The 21,376-nt window shown below is 38.6% G+C and overlaps 2 protein-coding genes across 2 annotated transcripts; both read left to right on the top strand.

The window, feature by feature from the left end:
• Window positions 1–309: 309 nt before the first annotated feature.
• On the top strand, window positions 310–4,740 carry LOC141908675 (uncharacterized). Its single transcript, XM_074798814.1, has 7 exons — window positions 310–741; window positions 3,003–3,072; window positions 3,332–3,382; window positions 3,465–3,637; window positions 3,716–3,920; window positions 4,004–4,115; window positions 4,255–4,740. The coding sequence occupies exons 1-7, from the start codon at window positions 358–360 to the stop codon at window positions 4,496–4,498; spliced, it is 1,239 nt and encodes a 412-aa protein (XP_074654915.1). The 5' UTR covers window positions 310–357; the 3' UTR covers window positions 4,499–4,740.
• Window positions 4,741–5,551: 811 nt separating this feature from the next.
• Window positions 5,552–7,102, top strand: LOC141908861 (uncharacterized). The gene is made up of 2 exons (XM_074799095.1): window positions 5,552–5,670; window positions 5,805–7,102. The coding sequence occupies exon 2, from the start codon at window positions 6,149–6,151 to the stop codon at window positions 6,914–6,916; it is 768 nt and encodes a 255-aa protein (XP_074655196.1). The 5' UTR covers window positions 5,552–5,670; window positions 5,805–6,148; the 3' UTR covers window positions 6,917–7,102.
• The last annotated feature ends 14,274 nt before the right edge of the window (window positions 7,103–21,376 follow it).

The raw sequence follows: 21,376 nt of genomic DNA, 5'->3' as shown, positions 1-21,376 counted from the left end.
ATCACGCTTGAAGACTTTCAAAGGTCCGAATAAACCTACAAATACGTACCGATTTATAGTGTGTTGATTTTTTTCCTAACAAACCTAAGAGACTAAACGCGAAAAATCATTTTCTCCCGTCCCGTCTTTCAAGAGAGGATTAAATCTGTATAATAATCGTTAATGAGGACTAGTTGTGGCCGTGAGTAACACGTCGTCGTAATACACATATGTACGTCTGAATTTCTGATTCGTTCACGCAACATTGATAAAATAAAAGCCGTTTTGCTGATCAGTAGCAGACAGCTCAGTAAGCGGTCTATCAGACTAGAAGCTATTAGTTAAAACCTCGTCTGCGATTCTTATTGAAGTGTCATCATGACGACCGATGTGATAACAGCGAAAGACTTGACGAAAACTATGAAGCCGCCGAAGCAGGTAAAATTTCCGAAATTCGGAGACGCCGCCGGGAACACGATCGCCCGTGAATGGAGACTTATCAACATGGACAGCACGGGTCTGATTCCGAGAAGCGCTAAAAGTCGGGACGACTACTACGCCCGAAACGGGCTACCGAAAAAGTACCTGAGTCTGTACGAGGTGGATTTTAACAGCCGGTATTGGGATAGGTCCGATTTGTATCGAGGAGTTCCGACGATCGTGGCCAAAACAAGTCGGTCCGATGCGGAAGAGGCCCAAGAACGAATTAAACATATGCGTCGTTTGCTATCTGACCCGATGGCTTCAAGAGTTCGTCCAAAGGTAAGCCCGATTATGACCGAGATGATATGATAAAATACGTAAATAAAAAGCAATCAAGATACAATTTTCGCAGAGTTACATTCAAATAACAAATAACTTTCCTGTTTCTAATCACTATATTTCCAATCACAACAAAATTACGCGGTGAGTTATTTCAACTCAATTCCTTTCCCACGTATTTCATTTTCCATTCTCACATATTTTTTGATGTCGTCGATACTTTTCATTGTTATTTTCTTACTCCATTTCTAACAGAAAATTCTTTTACGAAAAATAGTTTGTACTTTGATAAATCATTTTTTTCAATTTTTCTACATAACAGAAAGATAATAACGCGTCATTCCGTACATACACTTGAATCACCCCCAAAATATTCAAATAACGTATTTTTATTCCGTTATATTCTGAATAACCACTAGAGTCATAGACAAATAAACCGATTTGCAGGTCGAACAAAGTTACGATATAAATATACTCAGACAACCCGGACTGGAAATACCGATTTGCGCAAAATCTATGATCGTAAAAAATCGTTTCAAAAATCTTAATATCGCAATCAAAGGTTTATTGTAGTTGTTGAAACAAGACGCACAATGACGTTCAATAGATAACATGCAGTGCTATGATAAAAGGTAATTCGAATGCCGTAAATGCTGCAATGTGAACCGCCTTGGTAGATAGTTTTTTTCTTTTCGGGGAATCGTCAGGGAATTGGGAAACAAGAAAGTATAACAAGAAAGTGTAATTTTTATAGGTAGATTTGATACTATTCGGTCCGTTGCTGAGAAACTAATAAAAACAAAAAAAAAGAAATATTTTTGGTATCGAAAACGTGCCGATGCTCTGGTAGTATAAAGATTTATTCACACTATACGCGTCTGGAAAACATAGGTCGAAATCTAAAGGTAGACTTTTAATATTTCTCGTTAAAAGACCGCAGTTATGTTTTGGTAGACTCATTCATCATTTCAGTTGTAAAATCTGTGATTAATGATTCATATCATTAATCATTTTATGCGTTTTCGAACCCAGTTTTTGTACGCGCTCAAAACTGCCAGGAAAAAATTTCCAGCTAATCACGTACTGTCTACGGTGCTATACACAAGGCAGGGCGATTATAGTTTTCAATTCTACGTCCAAATGAATTAATCAGATTTTTCTGAATGAAATTGAATACAGCTATACTTTATCAACAGCAAGTTTCGTCAAGAAAATTCTTCGCTCGAACTAAGCTTTGCGAAAATAAAACCGATTTCAAGGAACGAGGATTTGTATTGTAGCAAAAGATTGTAATACACTGTAATGTTAGGCAATATACAAACAATTAATTGCAGAAAATCAGTCCGAAAGCTTTGATTTAATCACTGATATGCGCTTAAGTAAATTCTAAGCGAGTAACAGGTTCCACTGTGCGGCGTTAAACCGTACAGGTCTCGCTTCAATTCATAATGCCCCCAGTAACAGGTTCATAACATTATATACATTAGAGGCCGCTATACTAACTATATCAAACATATATGTGCGCACTGTCGCGGTCAAAAATCAAAATAGATACCAGATATCTGCTCAAAGATGTATGCTTCAAGTCCTAGACCGAAGGTAAGAAGTCAGAATCGAATGTAGATATATGTATATTTCATAAGCAGTGATTCATGTGTGACATATATACGTATTGTAAGTATTTCGTGTACTCGATATTTTCGCTGTTAGATCGCGGGACAAACGACTATTAGCGCCTGAGATCATTAATGATTTAAAAACTGATATGATAATTTATTGCATCTACGCACGCCATGTTGATTTTTAGCGAAAGATTTATTATTCATGCCGTGAGCGCATAGAAGTGAAATGTGCATCCGGACTGACTTCGAAATCGTTTGATTAATACCTGTAAAAAAGAAATGAGAGAAATGCGTTAATTTGAATCTATGCGTCAGCCAGTTCAATCATAAATCTACCTTGGATATTTTTGTAGATTCAAATATTGATATCCATCGAGTATGGTCTGTCTGATGTCTGTATAACCGCTTATGCAATATTGAATTACTTCTCTCGTCACCAGGACGACCAGACTAGAGTTTATACCATCTCATTGCCTCATTAGCTAAAATCGTTTATGGGCTGGAAAAACCAATGCGAATTAAATTGGAAAAGTGTTCGTCGACGAATTATCCGAACGCTATTTCACACGTATTGAAGATAAAGAGTTATAGGAAGCTCAACGTCAAAACATTGAACATTTTAAACTTCCTCTTTTACAGATGTTTATGAACTGGAAGGTTCCGTCCAGACTCGTAGATGACCAGGAACCGATTCCCGAACCGCCGAAAGGTATTGTGAAACTGGCCCCTGCTGGTGCAGCAGCTGCTGCTGCTATTAAATCCCCTTAATGTGTTACTTACAACACTTACATCGATACCGTGCACTAACCATTGAAACTGCTTTTGTCAATACAAATATTTTTTGTTGTTGAAAATAAAATTATCTATCTACCTATCTTGTCTATCTATATATATTTAGACATTTAACTATTCACTAAAATAGATTGTTCGTTTTATTCTTTTAAAATCATTTTATTACATTCAATTAGAAAAAGAAATCGCAGTTAAACCAAGCACGGCGATGAGCCAGAAAAGCCAACGTAAGTATATGCACAAAAACTCTTGCGCTTCCACCGTAGAATATAGAAAACATTTTGTTCAGAATAAACCTATTTTTGACAGTGCCCGATATACATAACTCGAAGCCCGCCTCGCCTGAGAAACCTCAGTCGCCGGTCAAGCCAAGCAGTCCCATCAAACCCACTTCACCGCGGAAGAATGCCAGTCGAGAAAGCACGAAATTGAAACCGACTTCTCCGAGGAAAGATTCATTACTCGACGACAAGAAGAAAGAGGTATAGAATATGATTTCTTCTTTTCTTATTTTCAAACTGTGACAAAATTGAAAATGTAATTTTTGTGTCGGTTTTCAGGTGATTCGTCGTGTAATTAATCCCGCCATGTGGCAAACAGCGGAAAACATGCTGAAGAATGCTTCTAGCTGCGAAAGAAGAGTAATCGAGAAGGCGCTGTTGGCAGCGGCTCGTGGAGAAAATTACGATCAAGCTCTCGGTAAGACAGTCTTACCGGATGCTAAACAAACCGTCAGCAAGTGGCTTGAAGATGCCAGCGAAGAAGGTAAAATAACGAATTCCGCTAAATCGTATGTTTAATCATATATTTTGACGCGATATTTCAACCATTCTGATTATCCTCTCTAGATCGGGATGTCGCTTTGAAATTTTTCACATCCCTTGGCGGAGTTCAGTTCTTGGGCATTGATACGGAAGTGAAGAAACAAAGACTTCAAGAGGTTCTGGAAGCCCTCGAAAAGTAAGAATTTCTCCAGTTTTCAAAAACACCGAAATTCCGAATTTTGAAATATTTCATCCGTGCAAAAAGTGGTGTTTCTGTGGTAGTTTTTTCGACTTTAACGCTGATTAATAATCCTAGAATATGTTGGACTTTTCAGCGGAAAACCGAACGGCGTCAGTCAACCAAAATCGAAACGTGAGAAGCCGCAAGGTGGCGCTAGAGTGTTCCGCAACATTCAGTTGGTGTCACCAAACGATAAAAAGAACAGGGATATGTATACTACATGGCACCACCTACCCAAATACAAAACTGCGAATGTACAGAACACAAGCTCCCATTATACCAATCCACAGAAAATTATTTCTCGACATTTTACCATACACCCGGATTGGGGTGTATAATTTGACACAATATCTAACGCATAAATGTATACAGAAATTACGAATTTTTGCATACTATACAGACGAGATGGGCGAATTCTTTCTCATTTGTATTGATCGGTAAATTGAACGAAATTTCTGTGGGCACCGCGACGTCGTTCCGTGGCCAGATATGTTACCCTGGGTGTCGTGTCGATGTTCCTGTTCGTCGAACTATGAATTATGTTTTGTTAGCATTGCTGTGATATATGTTATTTAATCTATAGACCTATATATATATATATATATTTATGTATTTTGTGTATGTATGTATGTATAGGCGCGCAATCATTTCAATAAAATGTCGTAATAAACCAATCATCAGAGAAACTATCATCAATAAATGGCTTTTCGTTATTAAAAAAATGTCTAATGTTTTTAGTGTTTTACTCTTCATAAACGAAAAAAATCTAACTTCTTTTACCTAAACAGAATTCAACTACATGACAGTCACTTGCATAATCGCTGTGCAATCAGTAATGTATCCGATCAAATTGATTAGACCCCTATAAGTCGCCCGTTGCTCCCTCTACAATTTCCCATCGTGTCTGTCGTCTGCCGATCGGTGTAGTATGTATTATCATTTATTCAGGATTCGGGGCAGAAATAAATGATATCCGATATAATGTGGTTTATCGCTGTGAACCGACCGTGTCTCCATAGTGAAACGAGAATATCGATTCCGCAACTCTCCGGGGGAACTTCCATGATGAATACTACCAGTACATAACTGATGTTCTTGACGAATTGAGCGTGTCAGAACGATGTAGTGGTAACCGCCGGAGTATGAGGGATGTCTTTAGTTTATTGGCCCGTATCAATTTAGCTCTTTGCATTATTGGACCGCGATATATTCGATTTGCGGTGAACTGTTGTGATAACGACGAATTATTTATGAACGATTGAAAGTTTCGAAACGTATCGATTAACGCCGATAGTTTTTAAGCGTATCGATTACGGCTTATCAGTGTTCGATTCGTGTATAATCTAAACTTCAGTGCTTTGAAATGTTTGCGAGTTAGCGTTGTCATTCTATTTCGAGCAAATTTTTTCAGATCGCAGACGGTATAGCTGCAGTTGACGTAGGATAACGACGCTGCTGTAAGTCGTGAGATTTCTCGAATGGTAAGACTTTGATTCCGATATATTTGGCGGTACGTGTAGGTTTCAGTTCGTTTTAGACAATAGTTCGCTACAGTATACCGTGTTACATGTCACGAATTAAAAAGCTTTTAATGGTTTGTCATTTTCGTGTCGACTCGAACTCGCCATTTACGATTATTTGCAGTTAGCTCAGGATACACTAACACGTGCGTATAGCGCAGCTCTAATGGCATCCCAGCGTCGTTGATTGAGTGGTAAACGTCGTCCAATAAATGTTGTCAATAATTTAGTAGAGCAGGATTTCGCCGGGAAATAGCTCTCCGATTCGTACAGCGAACTATTACCTGAAGGAGCTGTCACACGAGATTCTGTACACTTTAGATACTCCAAGTGTTTTATAGTTTTTATACATATTGTTCGCAGTAAAAAGTATTCGTTCTTGTCGTCAAGTATAGCTGACTTGGATTACTAACACTTGGTTTCATCTAGACTATCGGAATATACGTTTGCTGTTAGTAGCGTGTGGAAATGGCGGAAAATGACGTAACAGATGACGTCATCGATCGGCTGTCGACTGGTTCTGTCGATTCCGATACGGTTAATGTCGACGTCGACGCATTCGAAGCCGCCGAGTTCGACCAGGTCGATAATCCCCCGGATATAGCCTACGAACAGGCTAAACAAACGCGTCTGAGTGCGGCTAAGCAGTACAAACAGACTGTTCTAACCGGGAAAAATCGAAGTGGTCATTCTAACGCGTCCGGAATCGCCAGGGCTGCATCGCCGTCGTTTTTGACGAAGCGAAAAATGCGTAGTGAATTAAAACAAGCCGAGCAAGATCTGAATAAAAGCTTCAGTGGAAACGAGGAAAAGGATGAAAACCAAGTGCTCTTCGAGGATACGCTGCCGGTTAAGGGTTCGCCTTCGGTGGCTGCTTCTAAAGGTAGCAGGCTCTTGGCGGTACAACTGCCGGAAATCAAAGGCAGTCGATCAATGGAGAATCTACCAGTGATTTCTGGTTCGAATCGAGTTTTGCCGAACGTCCATAAACGCGCGTCAACTGATCCATCACAGAAACTACCCGTCTACGGCGGAGGCATCGAACTTTCGAAATCCGTCGAGAATTTACACATGGGCTGCTCCCAATCACCGAGACCGCCCTCTGCCGGCCGTCCTAGATCCGGCATGGGACGCCGCGGACTTGCTCCTATCGTTCCTGCTGCTAAACGAGAAATATCTGCTGATAATAAATTATACGCGTCCGGCTCCGAGAAACTCTACTCACTTAGAAAATAAACAAAATATACATTTCTTTATACATATGTATATGATATTAATCTAAGTTTCAAAGCGTGCCCATTTCTCTGCCTTATTTTTGAAAAAGTGTATCGTGGCAGACACCATCGGAATATATTGTTATATTACGCTATCCGTCCCTTTTGCTGTTTCTATGTTATACCTGAATGTTGAGACTGGTTGAATTGTCTTCAGTAAAATAAATGCATTGAATGTTCATGATAGCTTTATTGCGCGTTATAAGCAGATAAGCCTATTACAATCATACTCGTCGTCACTAATCGCCTGGTTCATATGAATTTTAGAATCCTGTTTTTTACCCATTCAAAATGCCTTAAAAATCTATCTCTAAGTCGTAGTTTGTAAGTCGTATTGAACGCCATTTCCGATTTCCAAAAGTGAAATAATGGCGATAATTTCAGATCATATCTCTAAGGCCTATCGATATAAACGCTTTATGGCTCACGTGATCGTTGTTAACGAGCTAAAAATCGCTAACATTTATTGGGAATATCTAACGGAGAAATACCAGTTCACTCGGTGCAACTCCAGAATAGGTCTCAGAGATATTGAGCGATGGAACCCATCGTCCAATTGTCGACCAGGGGCTGCAGTTGCTCAAAAAATGGTTAGAGTTAACCATTGGATAGTTTACATAGTGACATCTAAAAGTTCATTGTAATTGTAGTATTTATCCTCCGGTTACCTTTAACCAACTTTTGAGCAACTACAACCCCAGTAGTTTACTAATTGTCGGGTTATTTCGGTATTACTTGACTTGTCGACAATTCCGACGATTTGAAATCGTCGACCTATTTTCAAATCGCCCACAAGTAAAGCAGGCTGATTCACCCCATACTTAGCGATTCATATTCGCTGATGACTATGTGTACTGGCAGATCTACCCGTCAGGTCCCAAGACTCGATATTGGCTGAACCAATCTGTTTGTGTTGTAAATAGTCATTCCGACAATAGCAATTCCGACTACCATTATCCTACAGTAGGATAATGGTTACTCGATATCTTTACATCAGCATCGTCGATTAAACGCCATGTTTCTTGTTATTTCATAGTTGCTATGGGAATGTACGTAGAAGTAGTGATTGGTTTTGATGGCGTCATTCATCTACGAATTATCTCGCGTTTAATGCATTCATTTTCGAAAACGACTTTCGCATTAAAGCGCAAAACAACACGCGAATATGATGTAATTTGGATTCATCAATTGAATGACGCAGAGCCACATAATGACAGAAATAGTCGGTAACAGTGAATTCGTTGCAGTAGAAAAAAACATTTTTTTCTAAATGCTGAATACATTTCCGGTGAAGAAGAATGAAATCGAACATTTCACAAGTAATAAATGAATTCACGAAAAACACACCTGGATCCAGCACAGTAGCGGCCCATGTCTTAAATACGTATTTGTTGTCTCGAAATATAATTCGTTAGAAAAATCTGATTTATAACTAAATTGCATGTATTTGCAATTTCGAAAACAGGTGGCAGCACAGTAGTATGTCTATCCATAACAAAATCTACTATCATTCAAGTCAACCATAAGTTTGAAAAATATGTTAAAATTTCTTCGAAAAAGAATATTTAAATGCCAAAATTTCGTCAAATCGTCTGCTTGCTACAGGTAATAAAGTATAAACATATATTGATACATGCTCGTCACTCCGGGATTCAACGACGCTGCACGTGAAAGAAACGACTGTGATATTTCAGACACCACTTTCACCCGATTCGCCAACAGACGGTGGCTGATTCTGGCCACAAAATCTCCGATTGATAAAGGAATTTAATGTTGTATTCAGCACATCACAATAACAACTAGTTGATTTCAAAACGACCATTTTGCAAAAAAAAAAAACTATTGCCTTAAGAAATTGAGTCCGGGTAAATAAAAAATTTCGTGAGTAAAGTCTCTGATGATGACGCAATCGCATTATATTCTAGGATTCTCTGGTATCAATCGGTAGGACGTAGAGACAGATAGTACTTAATAGGTTCACTAGTTTATTCAATACGAGCTTTCGCTACCTCAGTATAGAAGCTTCATTGAGTAAATGAGCAAAGAGCTACGTTTTACTGATTACATTAAGTGAGAGATTTAAAGTAACGAGACTAAATCTGACTTTGGCCAAAATTTATTGCCAAGACCTAACAGATATTTTCAGCGGGTGCTGAAAGCAACTAGTCTTTTTTGCAACGTTCCTGGAAACAATTTCTTGGACCTGAAAACAACTAAAAGCAGTTGAATTTTCACTATCTAGAAAAGTGATCTTCGAAAATTTTCGAAAAATTGGCCGGCGGCTATTCCGTCGTAACAATATAGGTTCATGGTAGGTTTTTAAGCATCGCGTATATAGACGCTTAATTAAGGCCCGAAGCGTTAGATTGCGCACTTTGTGTTCAACATCAAAAACCAAACGTAATCACAAAACAATCGCTCAAATGGACAAGTGTACGCGACAAGAACTTGTGTTTGAATTGATAACAACGCAACGCAATTACCTCAAATTACAAGCATTCTTTTCGTTAATCGGTTGTTGAACATTTTCTAATGGTCAACGGCTTCGATTTAGCCGACTAATTACACGCGGAATTACTCGACTATTGATTGTTTTGCCTGTAGGGCGGATGTAGGAAACGGCTATCACCCCCGTAGGACTTGTATCTATTGTGTTCCAACAGGAAAGTGGCCGCTGGATAGAGATATCCTTATTAGCGATGGCTTCGTGAAAAAATCCCCGACGGCGTTTTAATATTATATGAGCTTTGGTAATTTTACCTAATTCTACGCTATGAGCCGCGGGATGACGGAAATCCATAAAATATTGATGTTAAACATCGTTTTGGGACCAACGGTATATTGATAATAACATAGACCGAATTGCCCAAAAAACTTGACCGACTTTCTGGCTGATGATACTTTGATGGGCAAACTATTCTGCGGGTTATAGTTTCCTGGAATTCAGTATTTTTGTTGGTTTTGCCGCCGTGGGAAACCCGAATCCGTATTCACAAATGTTGACACTCCCAGCACGGGGAGGCGAAAAAATGAACAAAACTATTTCGCCCGACTTTTTCAACAATACGAATTCTCCGATTTGTTTGTTTCGCAAGCCTGAAGATCACTCACGGCCCGAATTATCGTTTTTTAACGTACAATTGAAACTTCCGTGAAAATCGCTAAATACCTAAGCGTGGGGTGTTCTGGGTTCAGATCACCCATCACTCTTGCGTGGGCTGGAATTTCTGAGCCGAGGTTTGCACACAAAAAAAGCGCAAATAAACGCCCGCTAAAGACTGCAAAACACTGATTGTCTCGCCGCCGGGTGTTTTCTATTTGTCATATTTTCATTTTCGTAGAAAAGATCCGTTGACCAGTGTCGTCGCTATAGACTATCATTTATTACGGCTTTCTATTTACATTTCAGAAGCGTGAGAACTGACGAAGAACCGACGAAGAAAAAGATTCTTCGCGATATATTAGCGCCTTGACACTAAAAAGAGTTCAATCTCTATTGTTATTTCTAATGTAGCTCGTATTCAAAAATCTAACCGGTGATTGAGTTAATTTTCATGATAATTGGGTATGATCTGTCCTCGGGGAGCTGTGAGATTCATATAGCAGATATATTTCTTCAATTGTCAAAACCGTTATTTCAAAGGGCGGATTATGTATTGAAATCTAGATGAATCCGTTCAGTTAGACATCCATAGAAATCCGCGGGGGATGTTCTGCGTATCATTTCGCATCATGTACCAGTAAACATGCATTTCTACGGGTCGGATTTTCTATACACCTTTTCGGATGGATGGACCCGTTGCCTTTGGCGTCGCTAACCTAAGATGTATTGTAAATAACGCACTCAGCTTCGTCGCTTTATTTGAATTCCCGAGCTAGAATTGTCCGTTCAATATGCTAACAATCCTATTAATTTATACGCTGTCAAAAGTGCCTATGATTTCACCCTTGGTAGTCAGGTGCAGCTCGATGCCATTCATGAAGCCATCGAGCGGGTCCTGTGGACAATACCGTCTTATAGGGGACATAGGGGACACTTAAACCGCCGTCATCTCCAAGGACAATCCTACCGCAGTAAAACGTGTCTATCTTTTCGTCTCACGATTGACATCGTGCCTATAGCGATGTGACCGCAAATTCCACTCGCTCCGGATGTCAATGCACCTCTCGGCGGGAGGGGCATGCAGCTCTCACGAGTGGCATTACGTAACCCCCATAATCTTAATTCAGTACCGAATTCTATTTTAAATCGTCGTTTAAAAAATGACTCGATTCTTTATTCATCGTTGGGGTTAACGTAGTACGCAAACCCCTTCTTGAAAAAAAACTTTTGGTATTTTTCTTTACTTTTTATTTTCCATTGACCCTTCCTATAGTTATACAGGATTCTTCATTTATCAGTCATTATTTCTACAAGGATTTCTTTGCTACGCCAAATTAAACGTTTTTTATAACCAGTTTTTCTTTACTTTTAATTTTCCATTGGCCCTCCCTGGCGAGTTACATACATATTTCTTCATTTATCAGTCATCATTTCTACAAGGATTTCTGCGGTAAATTACACGATTTTCATATTATAGCCTCCGTTGATCGAGCAATATACGCAATAGATAATTTGCGCCTCGTAATTTCGAGTAGTTCTGAGATATGCTCCGAAGATTTTTTTTCAAATTCCATAACATCGGCATGATTCATGCGCCGAACTTTTTAAACCATTCGTTTTGTAAAAAGCTGCTCGTAAACTCGAATGAAATCAATGCGTAAGCGCTCCATCCTACGCAAGACGTTTGCAAAGATTATGCGGACGGGATTGGACGTTTAGCATCTACTAAAAAACCCATTTCCTCCCGATCCCGCATACTCAGACGTTGGCTCGAATTTTGACTTCTTTAAAACATGGTAAAACAATTATTTGCTTGGCTAACTTTCTATTGTCCGTTTACTCGAGGGCATGGGAAGATTTTCTCTCGAGATGAACCATGACCTCATATCTTTTTATGAAAAAAAAGGATAAACAAAAAACGGGAATTTCTATTTCATACGTTACACACAATTACGGATAAAGCGCAGACGCGCAGAAAACCCCATGGTGAATCAGCGTATATAATATAAACGGCGGGGCTAAAATACTTTATGTCAACACAGACAAAAAAACATATAGGAAATGAAAATATGTTGAGATGAAAAGAAAACGCCTACAATCGGGAACAATAATAGGCTAAGGAATTGATGGTGGCAGCAAATACGGGATGGGTAACGCGACCGTTGTGTAACGGACCTTTTACAATCGTCGAATTCGATAAGGCAAATATATCACTAACCGCAAGTGTACCGCAAAATCGAACTAAATAGAAGTGAGTATATCAAAAAGGGAAATTGATTCTATATCCAAACACTAGCAGGGCGCAGTCGACATCTTCTCTTTCTTTGCGGTTTTGGTCGCAATCAAAGCGCGTGTATAACGAAAATGTATGCGATTTTGCTTTCGCGAAATTTGCCCTTCGTGAAAACTATCGAAAAATATGGAGGATTCATTCGAAAATGAAATTGGAGATGAATTCGTTTAAAAGCTTGGCAGGACGTTTTTCGTCAGGTGTTGTAAATGGTATTATTCTTTTCTTGGTTACACTTTGGTGCGTCTTTTCAAACATCTCGTATCAAACGGTGTCGCGCGCAGCCAACCGACAATTAAATAATAATGTTCCCCTCCGTACATATGAAAATGTCTCATATACATAAAATCATGCGGTTGAATCTAATTGAAAGATTTGAGCGACATGATTCCCCAAATAAATACTAACAAGATGCGTTCTGAAATGAATTTTAAACAAAGCGCTGTCAATATTCTCGGCAAGCATTCAATTTGAAGAGCTAACATCCGTCTCGATGGGCTATTGAAATCGACTCAGCGGTCAGTTTGCCGGTAAATCACGTATTTCACCGCGGCGCCCATAATAAAGTTCAGCAATCGCTCATTAACGTATAAACAGGAAACATCTTGTGTAAAGTGTTTAATATCTTGGAGATAATATAATAATGAGGACAATGGTTATCATTAGACCGTTTCGCTAATACTTGTCGAATATGTCCGACGACAGGAACGCGGAGTGAGGTCTATTTGCGGTTTCCTAATTTTCAATATAAACCTGATGATATGTACACATAGTTATAAATATTGTTATGGAAGTCACGTATTTGCGCGAGATTCCGGATACTACTTCCTGTCACTATTTTCAATTCGGCGCAGGCACTCGGGCGACATCGCATCTCCGCGCACATGTCGATGACGTCGAAAAGGAGAGATGGCTGTCATTGATGTCGGTTGTTGTGTCCTGAATTTATTACGACATTTCCTATTTCGGCACTCCCCGGTTTTCGAATATGGGTTACAGAAAAAATCCCCATTGTACGTCGAGATCGCTGAAAAGGCTGTATATGCAGTCCTTCAAACGATTTCTCATTGTAGGATATAGTGTTCCTCGATTAGAATTATCAGTCAAATAGGGATAATTTTCAGTTTCTACAATACGATTCTATGTGTTGAATCATTTCACATTCTATACACGTATATTGTTACCAGTGGTAACTTGTAAATCACTAGCGCGCATTTTTGCTTCGATAGTAAGAATCTATTATGCAAATAGAAATCGTTGAGTTTCGGTTACATTTCAGTGGCGGGCACGTTTTGCAAGTATTCACTACTGAGAATCTTTGAATGTTAATTTTTGAAAAATATTTGAATATATTTCGATGTATTTCGTACTTGATATTAACTACTTCAATAATGTCCACGAGGGTATGTCGATACTGTACGATGTTCGTTGATTTATATGTGTATATATATACATATATATATATATATATATATTAGGATTGTGACACTGTGTCTGAGTTCATAAAGTCAAGAATCCATGTCTGGGTTACACATCAAACAAAAACACAAAACAATTCGAGTAGCGGTTTTTGTGAAAAAAAAGAATTCTAATTTTTAAAAATACGTATGTGTACGTCGAAGTTGTTTGTTTTCCCATGTATGTATATATGCGCGCTTTTGGATGCGGGTAAATTTGACCTGCGATAACGAGTTAATGGGCCACTTGTAATGTTGACCCTAACCCGGGTTCCCATAGATAGGCCCATCTCAAAAATCGTCATCATCGGGCCATTAATAAAAATTCGAAGTATCTATAGTTCGTAGCCGCGTCTGATATTTCATTTCCGCTTACGGAGCCGGGTTATAATGCAATTCCATCAGTCTGCACAATATATCGCAGACGAGACCGTGTGAAATTCGACTGGAAGTTGTATTGTATCGCATCAAAACGATAGAATTTTTATCTTTCAGCTTTTCTATCTTTCCATGACTAGAAATACAAATTCTATGGAATTAATACAAGTTTGCCAGACTGAAAACCTCACTATGTATTTAGATTTTTTTCCCCGACGAAACCCCGACCCATAATCATTTGTTTGTTATGTACGTTTCTTTATTCTTGCAACCGTCCACGGGAAAATAATTGTGTGACGTCGTCATTGAATTCGCGAACGGAAATATATTTCTCACACGTATACAACTTAATATATACGCATCTCTCGAGACGGGGAGAGATATCTCCATCGGGAGTCAGGTGCAACCGACGTATTGTTTAACGATCATTTCGGGGGATAATATAACTATGTGTACTTTCCGTGCGAAAAACATCCGATTGTTTCGCTACATATGTCTTGGGCGTGTCGATATACACGCCATGCTCGCACATTGAAAGACGAAGACGTCGCGAATTGATGCGTTCCATAGAATTCGCCGAAATTACGACGCACCTGCATCATATAGCGATGTGTGTGCTGCGTCTATCGCAATGCAAGTCGGCACAATATGATTTCGCATATAAATCATTGTTTCTAGGTCTTCTTTCGTTCTCGATTCACCTTTTTCATTCATCTTCCATTGACTTCGCGAACCATGTCAAAAATAAGATGTAGGCTAATTCAAATAATCAATATTGAATTTGAACCGAAAATTTTATTTTCTTCGTTTCTTCGGCGAGAATCTTTGTGAAAAACCGATTTATATGGGAAACCTACAGATACGATAAACACGCACGAATTGAAATGTTTAAAACGAATACAGCAACTGAAATGATAAATATACAATATAGGCCAATTATTCATTCCAATGATACTACGAATATATTGAACATTTCAATTAAAGCGAAAAAAAGAAACGCTGTTTGGGAGCCTTCATGCGTTAAATTACCCCCATTTCAAACCTGAATAAAAGTTATTAAGTTACGTAAAGAAGAATTGTGTGTCACTGATCCACGAGTAATGGCCGGCATCGACCAGGTGCGCGAATGCGTCTTTTAGGGACAGTTTTATGATCTCGATAATCCTCTAAATTATGAAATTCCCACGGCGCGAATACCGAACACGAATGGTCGGATGATATCATTAAAAACTAATAAATAAGGGATTATTCGCGATTGATTGAATCGTTCGTCGGATCGGTCATTCCTGCCTTAAAGTTTCAATTACTTTCCGAGTAATCATCTTCTCGTTACAGACGGTTGTTAAATCTAACGCTGAAAAGACAGTCGACCTCGCGAGTATGTGGAAATGTATGTTTCCGTTTAGTTATCGATTCGCCATTGAAAGTCAGAGGTCCGCGAGGATAACGAGATAATGCTCGTATGAATGGCCGACCAGTCGTAAAATCGTTGATTGATCAACGCGCGCACCAGTTAACCGATTATCTACATCCATACGAGCTGCAACACAAATAATCATACATCCGGCGTATCTCTTTATTATCGCCAGTTTAATGGCCAGTCAATTTCAAATGGTCAGTTCATAACAGCTGTAAAATCGAGAAGTATGTTTGTATTGTTGCATCTGAAAATCAAACTCTAGGATAAGAAAATAAGCTAATATTTGAAAATTCACTTTAAGTCGAAACGAGGGGCTGAATAAGTTCTACAAATTATGTTAGTGTCAAAATCCATAGAAGCAAAAACAGTAAAAATCTCATTTTCCAATGATTTAGAAAGATTAGAAATTTTATTGTCCACAAAAAAGTTTGCATTGACAAAATCTGTTTCGTTATATACATTGATTATAGCGAACGTTTTCGGGAGTTACATTATCCCCTCTTCAGGCATAGCGCAAGAGATGAAATTTACATATCATACTGGTATTTATATGGAATAAGATGATAATCATAATAATTATGTTAGTGTCTTCCTGTTTATGAATTGATTTTCCAGAAATTGTCAAAATTGTTTGGTTTTGCTGCTATATACATTACGTATAGCAACTTAAACTTAAAATTTGTAATTAGTTGTATGTCACATGTTTGTCGAGTAACGTGTAAACTTCGGTGTGTCTTTAAGCCATAAAATGCGCAAATATTTCGAAATTCTGTGCTCAATAATAGCAAATTATGTTAGAATGAATAAATTTTCCAATATTAGTGTAGTGTCATCCTGTTTATGAATAAATTTTCCGAAATTGCTTAATTTGTTTGGTTTTGCTACTGGCATTATACATATGTACAAACGGACCTATAGTTTATGCTGTTGCGAATACAATCGCTTGTTGCTCGACGCCATGCCAGGTTTGAGGTGAACAAGGCCGCACGACGACGTGCCCGCGGCGTCAGGCTGCGGTTGCGATGCGCGGACGGTGATGGATGATGCTGGAGACGACGTCGTTCAGTTGATGATGCGGCCGAAAACGTGATTCATAAAAATTCCGTCGGTATCAATGCCACGTCGTTCTACTACTGTTCTGTTTACAACAAAACACAATCAGTCATAGGAGAGGTTGAGAGAACTGAATGCGTATAATGACCACTCTGCGGACGCAGGTCAATGGTCAACAAGCCTGGGAAAATCTGAATGATGAATTGGTGACCGCAGTATTAGTTCGTGTTTTTGTCCTCTTTATTGTCAATGGAAGATTTTAGATGGAGATTGAAGTGAATTGAAAAAAAAAGAAGATGAAAACGACTGAAGTCGATTTATTCTTACGCATTTTTGAAACGAAATAGAATGGTTCAACTCTGTCGGCTACAACAATAACCGCTGGAAATCTCATGATGTCCCCGCTAATAAACCAGTCGTTCAGTTATTATCTAGTGTGGATCTTGGAATTTAGAGATTAGGGAAAATCAGGGAATAATCAGGGAATTCTGGGTGTCCATATGTGTAAGAACCTTGAATGAAATGAAATGTGCGATTCGCCTGAATATATATAATATTTGGCTAAAGTTATCCAAACGTCTTCGCGACAACTTTATCTAACGTTGATCTGACGTGTGACTTGTCTTTTCTGCTCGGATAAATTCGAAAGTCAAACAACTTACGCCCAATCTTGTTAATTCGGCCAGCAATCGCATTGTATCGATAGATTCGCGCTGAGCTCATGATGTAATTAAGGGAGAAACCTAAAGGAGTTTGCAAGGAAAATGTCGGTTTATGCTACAATAGTTTACCCAGTCTGGCAGAATTGATGCCTCGGCTTAGACTTTAATTATACGTTGTCCGATCCTGGTAGCGACTAGAGGGCGGACATCGCCCGATTTACACACGCGGGACCGCATGGTTTCTGACCGCATCACGTAACCAGTCCACGCCTGATAGCTTAATTCATAATGGACGGATCGAAAAAGCAGCTCCCACGCGCCAATTTCCATATTGTTCAATTAAATACCGAGCAACTCCTGTGTAAGAAATACATCCGCATTGGAATTGACTTCTGCCCATAGTAACCAGAAGCTGGGCTTCAGATTAACTCCATGATACCATTATATCGATTTAAAGATGATTTCGTTTTCTTTTAACCGAGACCCATCCCAGATTACGAAGTATTTCGGTGTATTCAATACTTATAGACCTACTATTATCATTGAAACGTATTTTGGTCAAACTTGATTGATGTTTCGGGGATGCGATAGTTAAGGTAGATTCCACTTGAAAACTTGATAACAACATGAATAATTTTGAGAGGATCTTTTTACCACTGGTCTCGAGTCTTTTGGCGGCGCCAGTCACATGCATTCGGTAATATGAATTATGAACCCCCGATGAGTCGTGTGCTCAGCGGGTCCCCGACGATTAAAAAAGAACGATTTCACAAAACTTTCGATCGAAAAAGATAACTGTAGCGTCAATGCCTTATACACATCTTTTATCCTGCGGCATCTTAACCACAATTCCGTTACACATTCATTCAGAGAAACAAAATGGCAAATATGCCCGCATATATGAGTAGAATTCGAACTTTAATTATGTTATTTAGATTATGTTTTGCGATAAAATGCACTTACTATAATTGATCGATTTCATTGATATATTACATATGCCCCTATAGGTTATATAACGTCCGCAAAATGGCATCGCGGATATTTGAACTTTTACAAAGCCCCGCAATCATTGTTAGAGTTGTGAGCATCTATAACAATTATATTAATATCTTCATCCCTTAATGATCAAGACGATACGATAACGTGGATTAGTGCTAAACATTATGGATTAATAGATCCGGGTATGAACCGCGGCTCGAAATAAAGGTTTTGAAAGTGAACTCTTTAGAAAAATGTGAACTGGAAATGATAATTCCAGTCTTTAACTTAAGGATGACTGACACGTAATAAACTTAAGTAGGGAATTTCTTGAGAATCGTTTCATATGGCACAATCTCCAATATAGTTCATTGATTACGCCCAAAGTTCAAGCTAAATGATTGTATAACGCAAAATTAGCTTTATTTCGTACTATATTAGTACGACTGCTTTAATTGGAGGATAGTTCATGTGAAATCTACAAACGGGAGATTTAATTTGTTCACAAGTTTGGGCTAATTTCCCTACGAGTGTTCTTCTGGTTCCTCTACACAAGTGGTGTGAACAATATTCTAAACTTTAGTTGCCACCCGATGTTCGGCAATTAAAATGCTAAACGTCTATACAAATTTCCCCCGTGTCTTCAAATTATAGACATAAGAACAGATTTTTGATGTTGTAAATTAAATCAGTAGGTTATGAATAAATGCAATTTTGCTGGGATAGATTACAGGATTCCTGTATCAGCGCTAAACATTAAAGCTCATTTTCGAATGTCTTACTATTAGCATACGAACAGGGTCCAGTCGTTGCTACAAAAAAAATTGTCCAATTTGAATCTTTAATCTTTCCGAAGAGAAGTTATTCAAAAAGAAATTGAATTGCGTGCGGACAAATCAAAAAGCGATTTGAGGTTGATTTCGTGTGGCTCCGGTCCGGTCCACTTCAAAGTACAAATAACGTACGACGGAAGAGCTGACACATTTATCAAATTTGATATGTTTACTCGTGACAGTTCTCACAAGACCCGGCGGATGCTGACCACACAATGTCCTCGCGGTGGTTATTTATTTTAAAAACACAATACGCGAGGCCATTTAGATTAAGTCGTTCGGACCGCGCACTTTAGATCAGTACAAATAAAAAGATTGGCCAAAAATATTTTGCATACGAATACATTGTCGGGGCGGTGGTCATCGCGGACACCCATTGTGTTCATAGATGTGTCGTTTATTTCGGATATTTGCGACAAGGTCCTCTTTTAGTGCAGTTTTTCTCAATTGATTTTATGCGTAGTTCTTCTCTAGACTCTGACACGAATACAATTCAGTTATCGCAGATGCATCGCTTCTGAGCACGGTCATAGTTTACTTTTTGTGGATCGAAGACGTGGTCAAATGCACTTTTCAGTGTAATGATGGTCTAATCGATGGTCAGTGGTTGTCTTCGATGATTTATCGTCGTCTTAGGAGTGGTATGATAATATGGTGGGAAAAATAGCAGTGAACAAAAATATACATAATATTCGAAGTCTTGGTCGGATCGTGGGAATCGTCGTTGGACTAATGATTTATCAAGCATCGTGTAAACTTGAATAACTTTTATGAGATCGTAAAAACGCGACGCATCAAACGCCGAAAAAGAAACTGAAATCATTGTCGGCTGATTTCCGTCTTAGGGATCTTTGAAACTTTATCAAAACTGCCCGGTCTCAAGAACGCCGACAACTTCAAAACGCAATACACACCCAGGACCATACATCCGAAGCTATCCTTCAGAATATAAGACCGTAAAAGTTTTAGACTAAAACGTATTTAGTTCCCTGCTTTATTGAAGAATCCTATTGACTTTAGACAACAAAGATAACCAGCCGGTATCTTATATAGAAAGCCCGGTTTCTAATAAGCTCTATCACCAGTCCACTGGTTTTCAAAGGCCGTTTGTTATCTGATACCGGTATCTATAAGTTTATTGCCTCTGCCGATCTAATACGGCCATTTCTATAATATATATATATATATATACACGCATCATAAATCTGATAATGATATACTATAATGTAGTATATAATCTATTGATTCAATACTGAGGTGGCCACAGCATTGATAATAGACAAAGTCTTATCGGATAATCTGTTAATAATTTCTCTATAATGATTACGTAATGCACGATATATTCGAATCTAATCATAAGATGCATCTTATAGTATCTATATAGGAATTTATGATTTCGTACATTTATCTACAAAATAACTGATGGTGCATTCGGCTAGAACTAAGTTTATTGGGCCTATAAATGCTCGGCTCAATGGAAAAAAAAACCTTCTCATATTCATAAGAAAACGTCCACAATTACTTGTGAATGCAATATAAGTGTTATGCTATTATGGTTGTGCGTGTTGAAATACTTCCGAAGAGGGGTAAATATGTACGTATAGCTAGTGAATGTGTTGCGTTTGCTTTTCCCATGGGAATAGTCACCAAGCCAAAGCCAAGCACCGAAATATCCATCTTATAGCTCAAGAAGACTTTAAAAAATGTGTCTATATGATTCGTATGAAACGCTTTTATTTGCGTTGTTCTTAACAGCGGTTTTTTTTTAATCATAGCGGAGACGTTGTATTATACCTTACCGCGGAAACCACAAATCGAATATGCGACGAAACCCGGACGTTTCTTTCGCCATCAAGGATGCTAAAGATCGTCGTTTATTTTGACAGATCAAAGGATGACTTCATATGATTTAAGAATGACCTCGAGAAGAAAAAAAGTAAGCGTCGAACAACACTGAGATGAACTTGCGGTGAATTCCTTCTTATAGTCGCGTTACAAAAGACGCATCTCAGTATGCTGTCGCAAAAAAATATGCGAAGATTTATGTGTTTTTAAATCTGTTCACAACATCAAATGTGAAGGACAGTTCATTTTTTACAACGTTGATACACTTTTCACGTATAGGTGAATAAGCAGACGATTATCCGAGATGAAATGAATCTAAGCGAAATCATGATACCTCAATATATCCCATGTTGACTAAATAGCATCCATAGGTCAAATTAACCATTGTCAAATGAATGCATCG

Source organism: Tubulanus polymorphus, chromosome 7 (assembly GCF_964204645.1).
Source record: "Tubulanus polymorphus chromosome 7, tnTubPoly1.2, whole genome shotgun sequence".
NCBI lineage: Eukaryota > Metazoa > Nemertea > Palaeonemertea > Tubulaniformes > Tubulanidae > Tubulanus > Tubulanus polymorphus.
Note: the sequence above shows the minus strand (reverse complement) of the source record. Positions and strands in the feature narration are given on the sequence as shown.

Excerpts from the sequence above, each read along its gene's own strand:
- LOC141908861 (XM_074799095.1), top strand. The coding sequence starts at position 6,149 with ATGGCGGAAAATGACGTAACAGATGACGTCATCGATCGGCTGTCGACT.
- LOC141908675 (XM_074798814.1), top strand. The coding sequence starts at position 358 with ATGACGACCGATGTGATAACAGCGAAAGACTTGACGAAAACTATGAAG. Across the intron at positions 3,638-3,715 it reads TCGACGACAAGAAGAAAGAG|GTGATTCGTCGTGTAATTAA; the intron begins GTATAGAATATG and ends GTCGGTTTTCAG. Across the intron at positions 3,921-4,003 it reads TGAAGATGCCAGCGAAGAAG|ATCGGGATGTCGCTTTGAAA; the intron begins GTAAAATAACGA and ends TATCCTCTCTAG.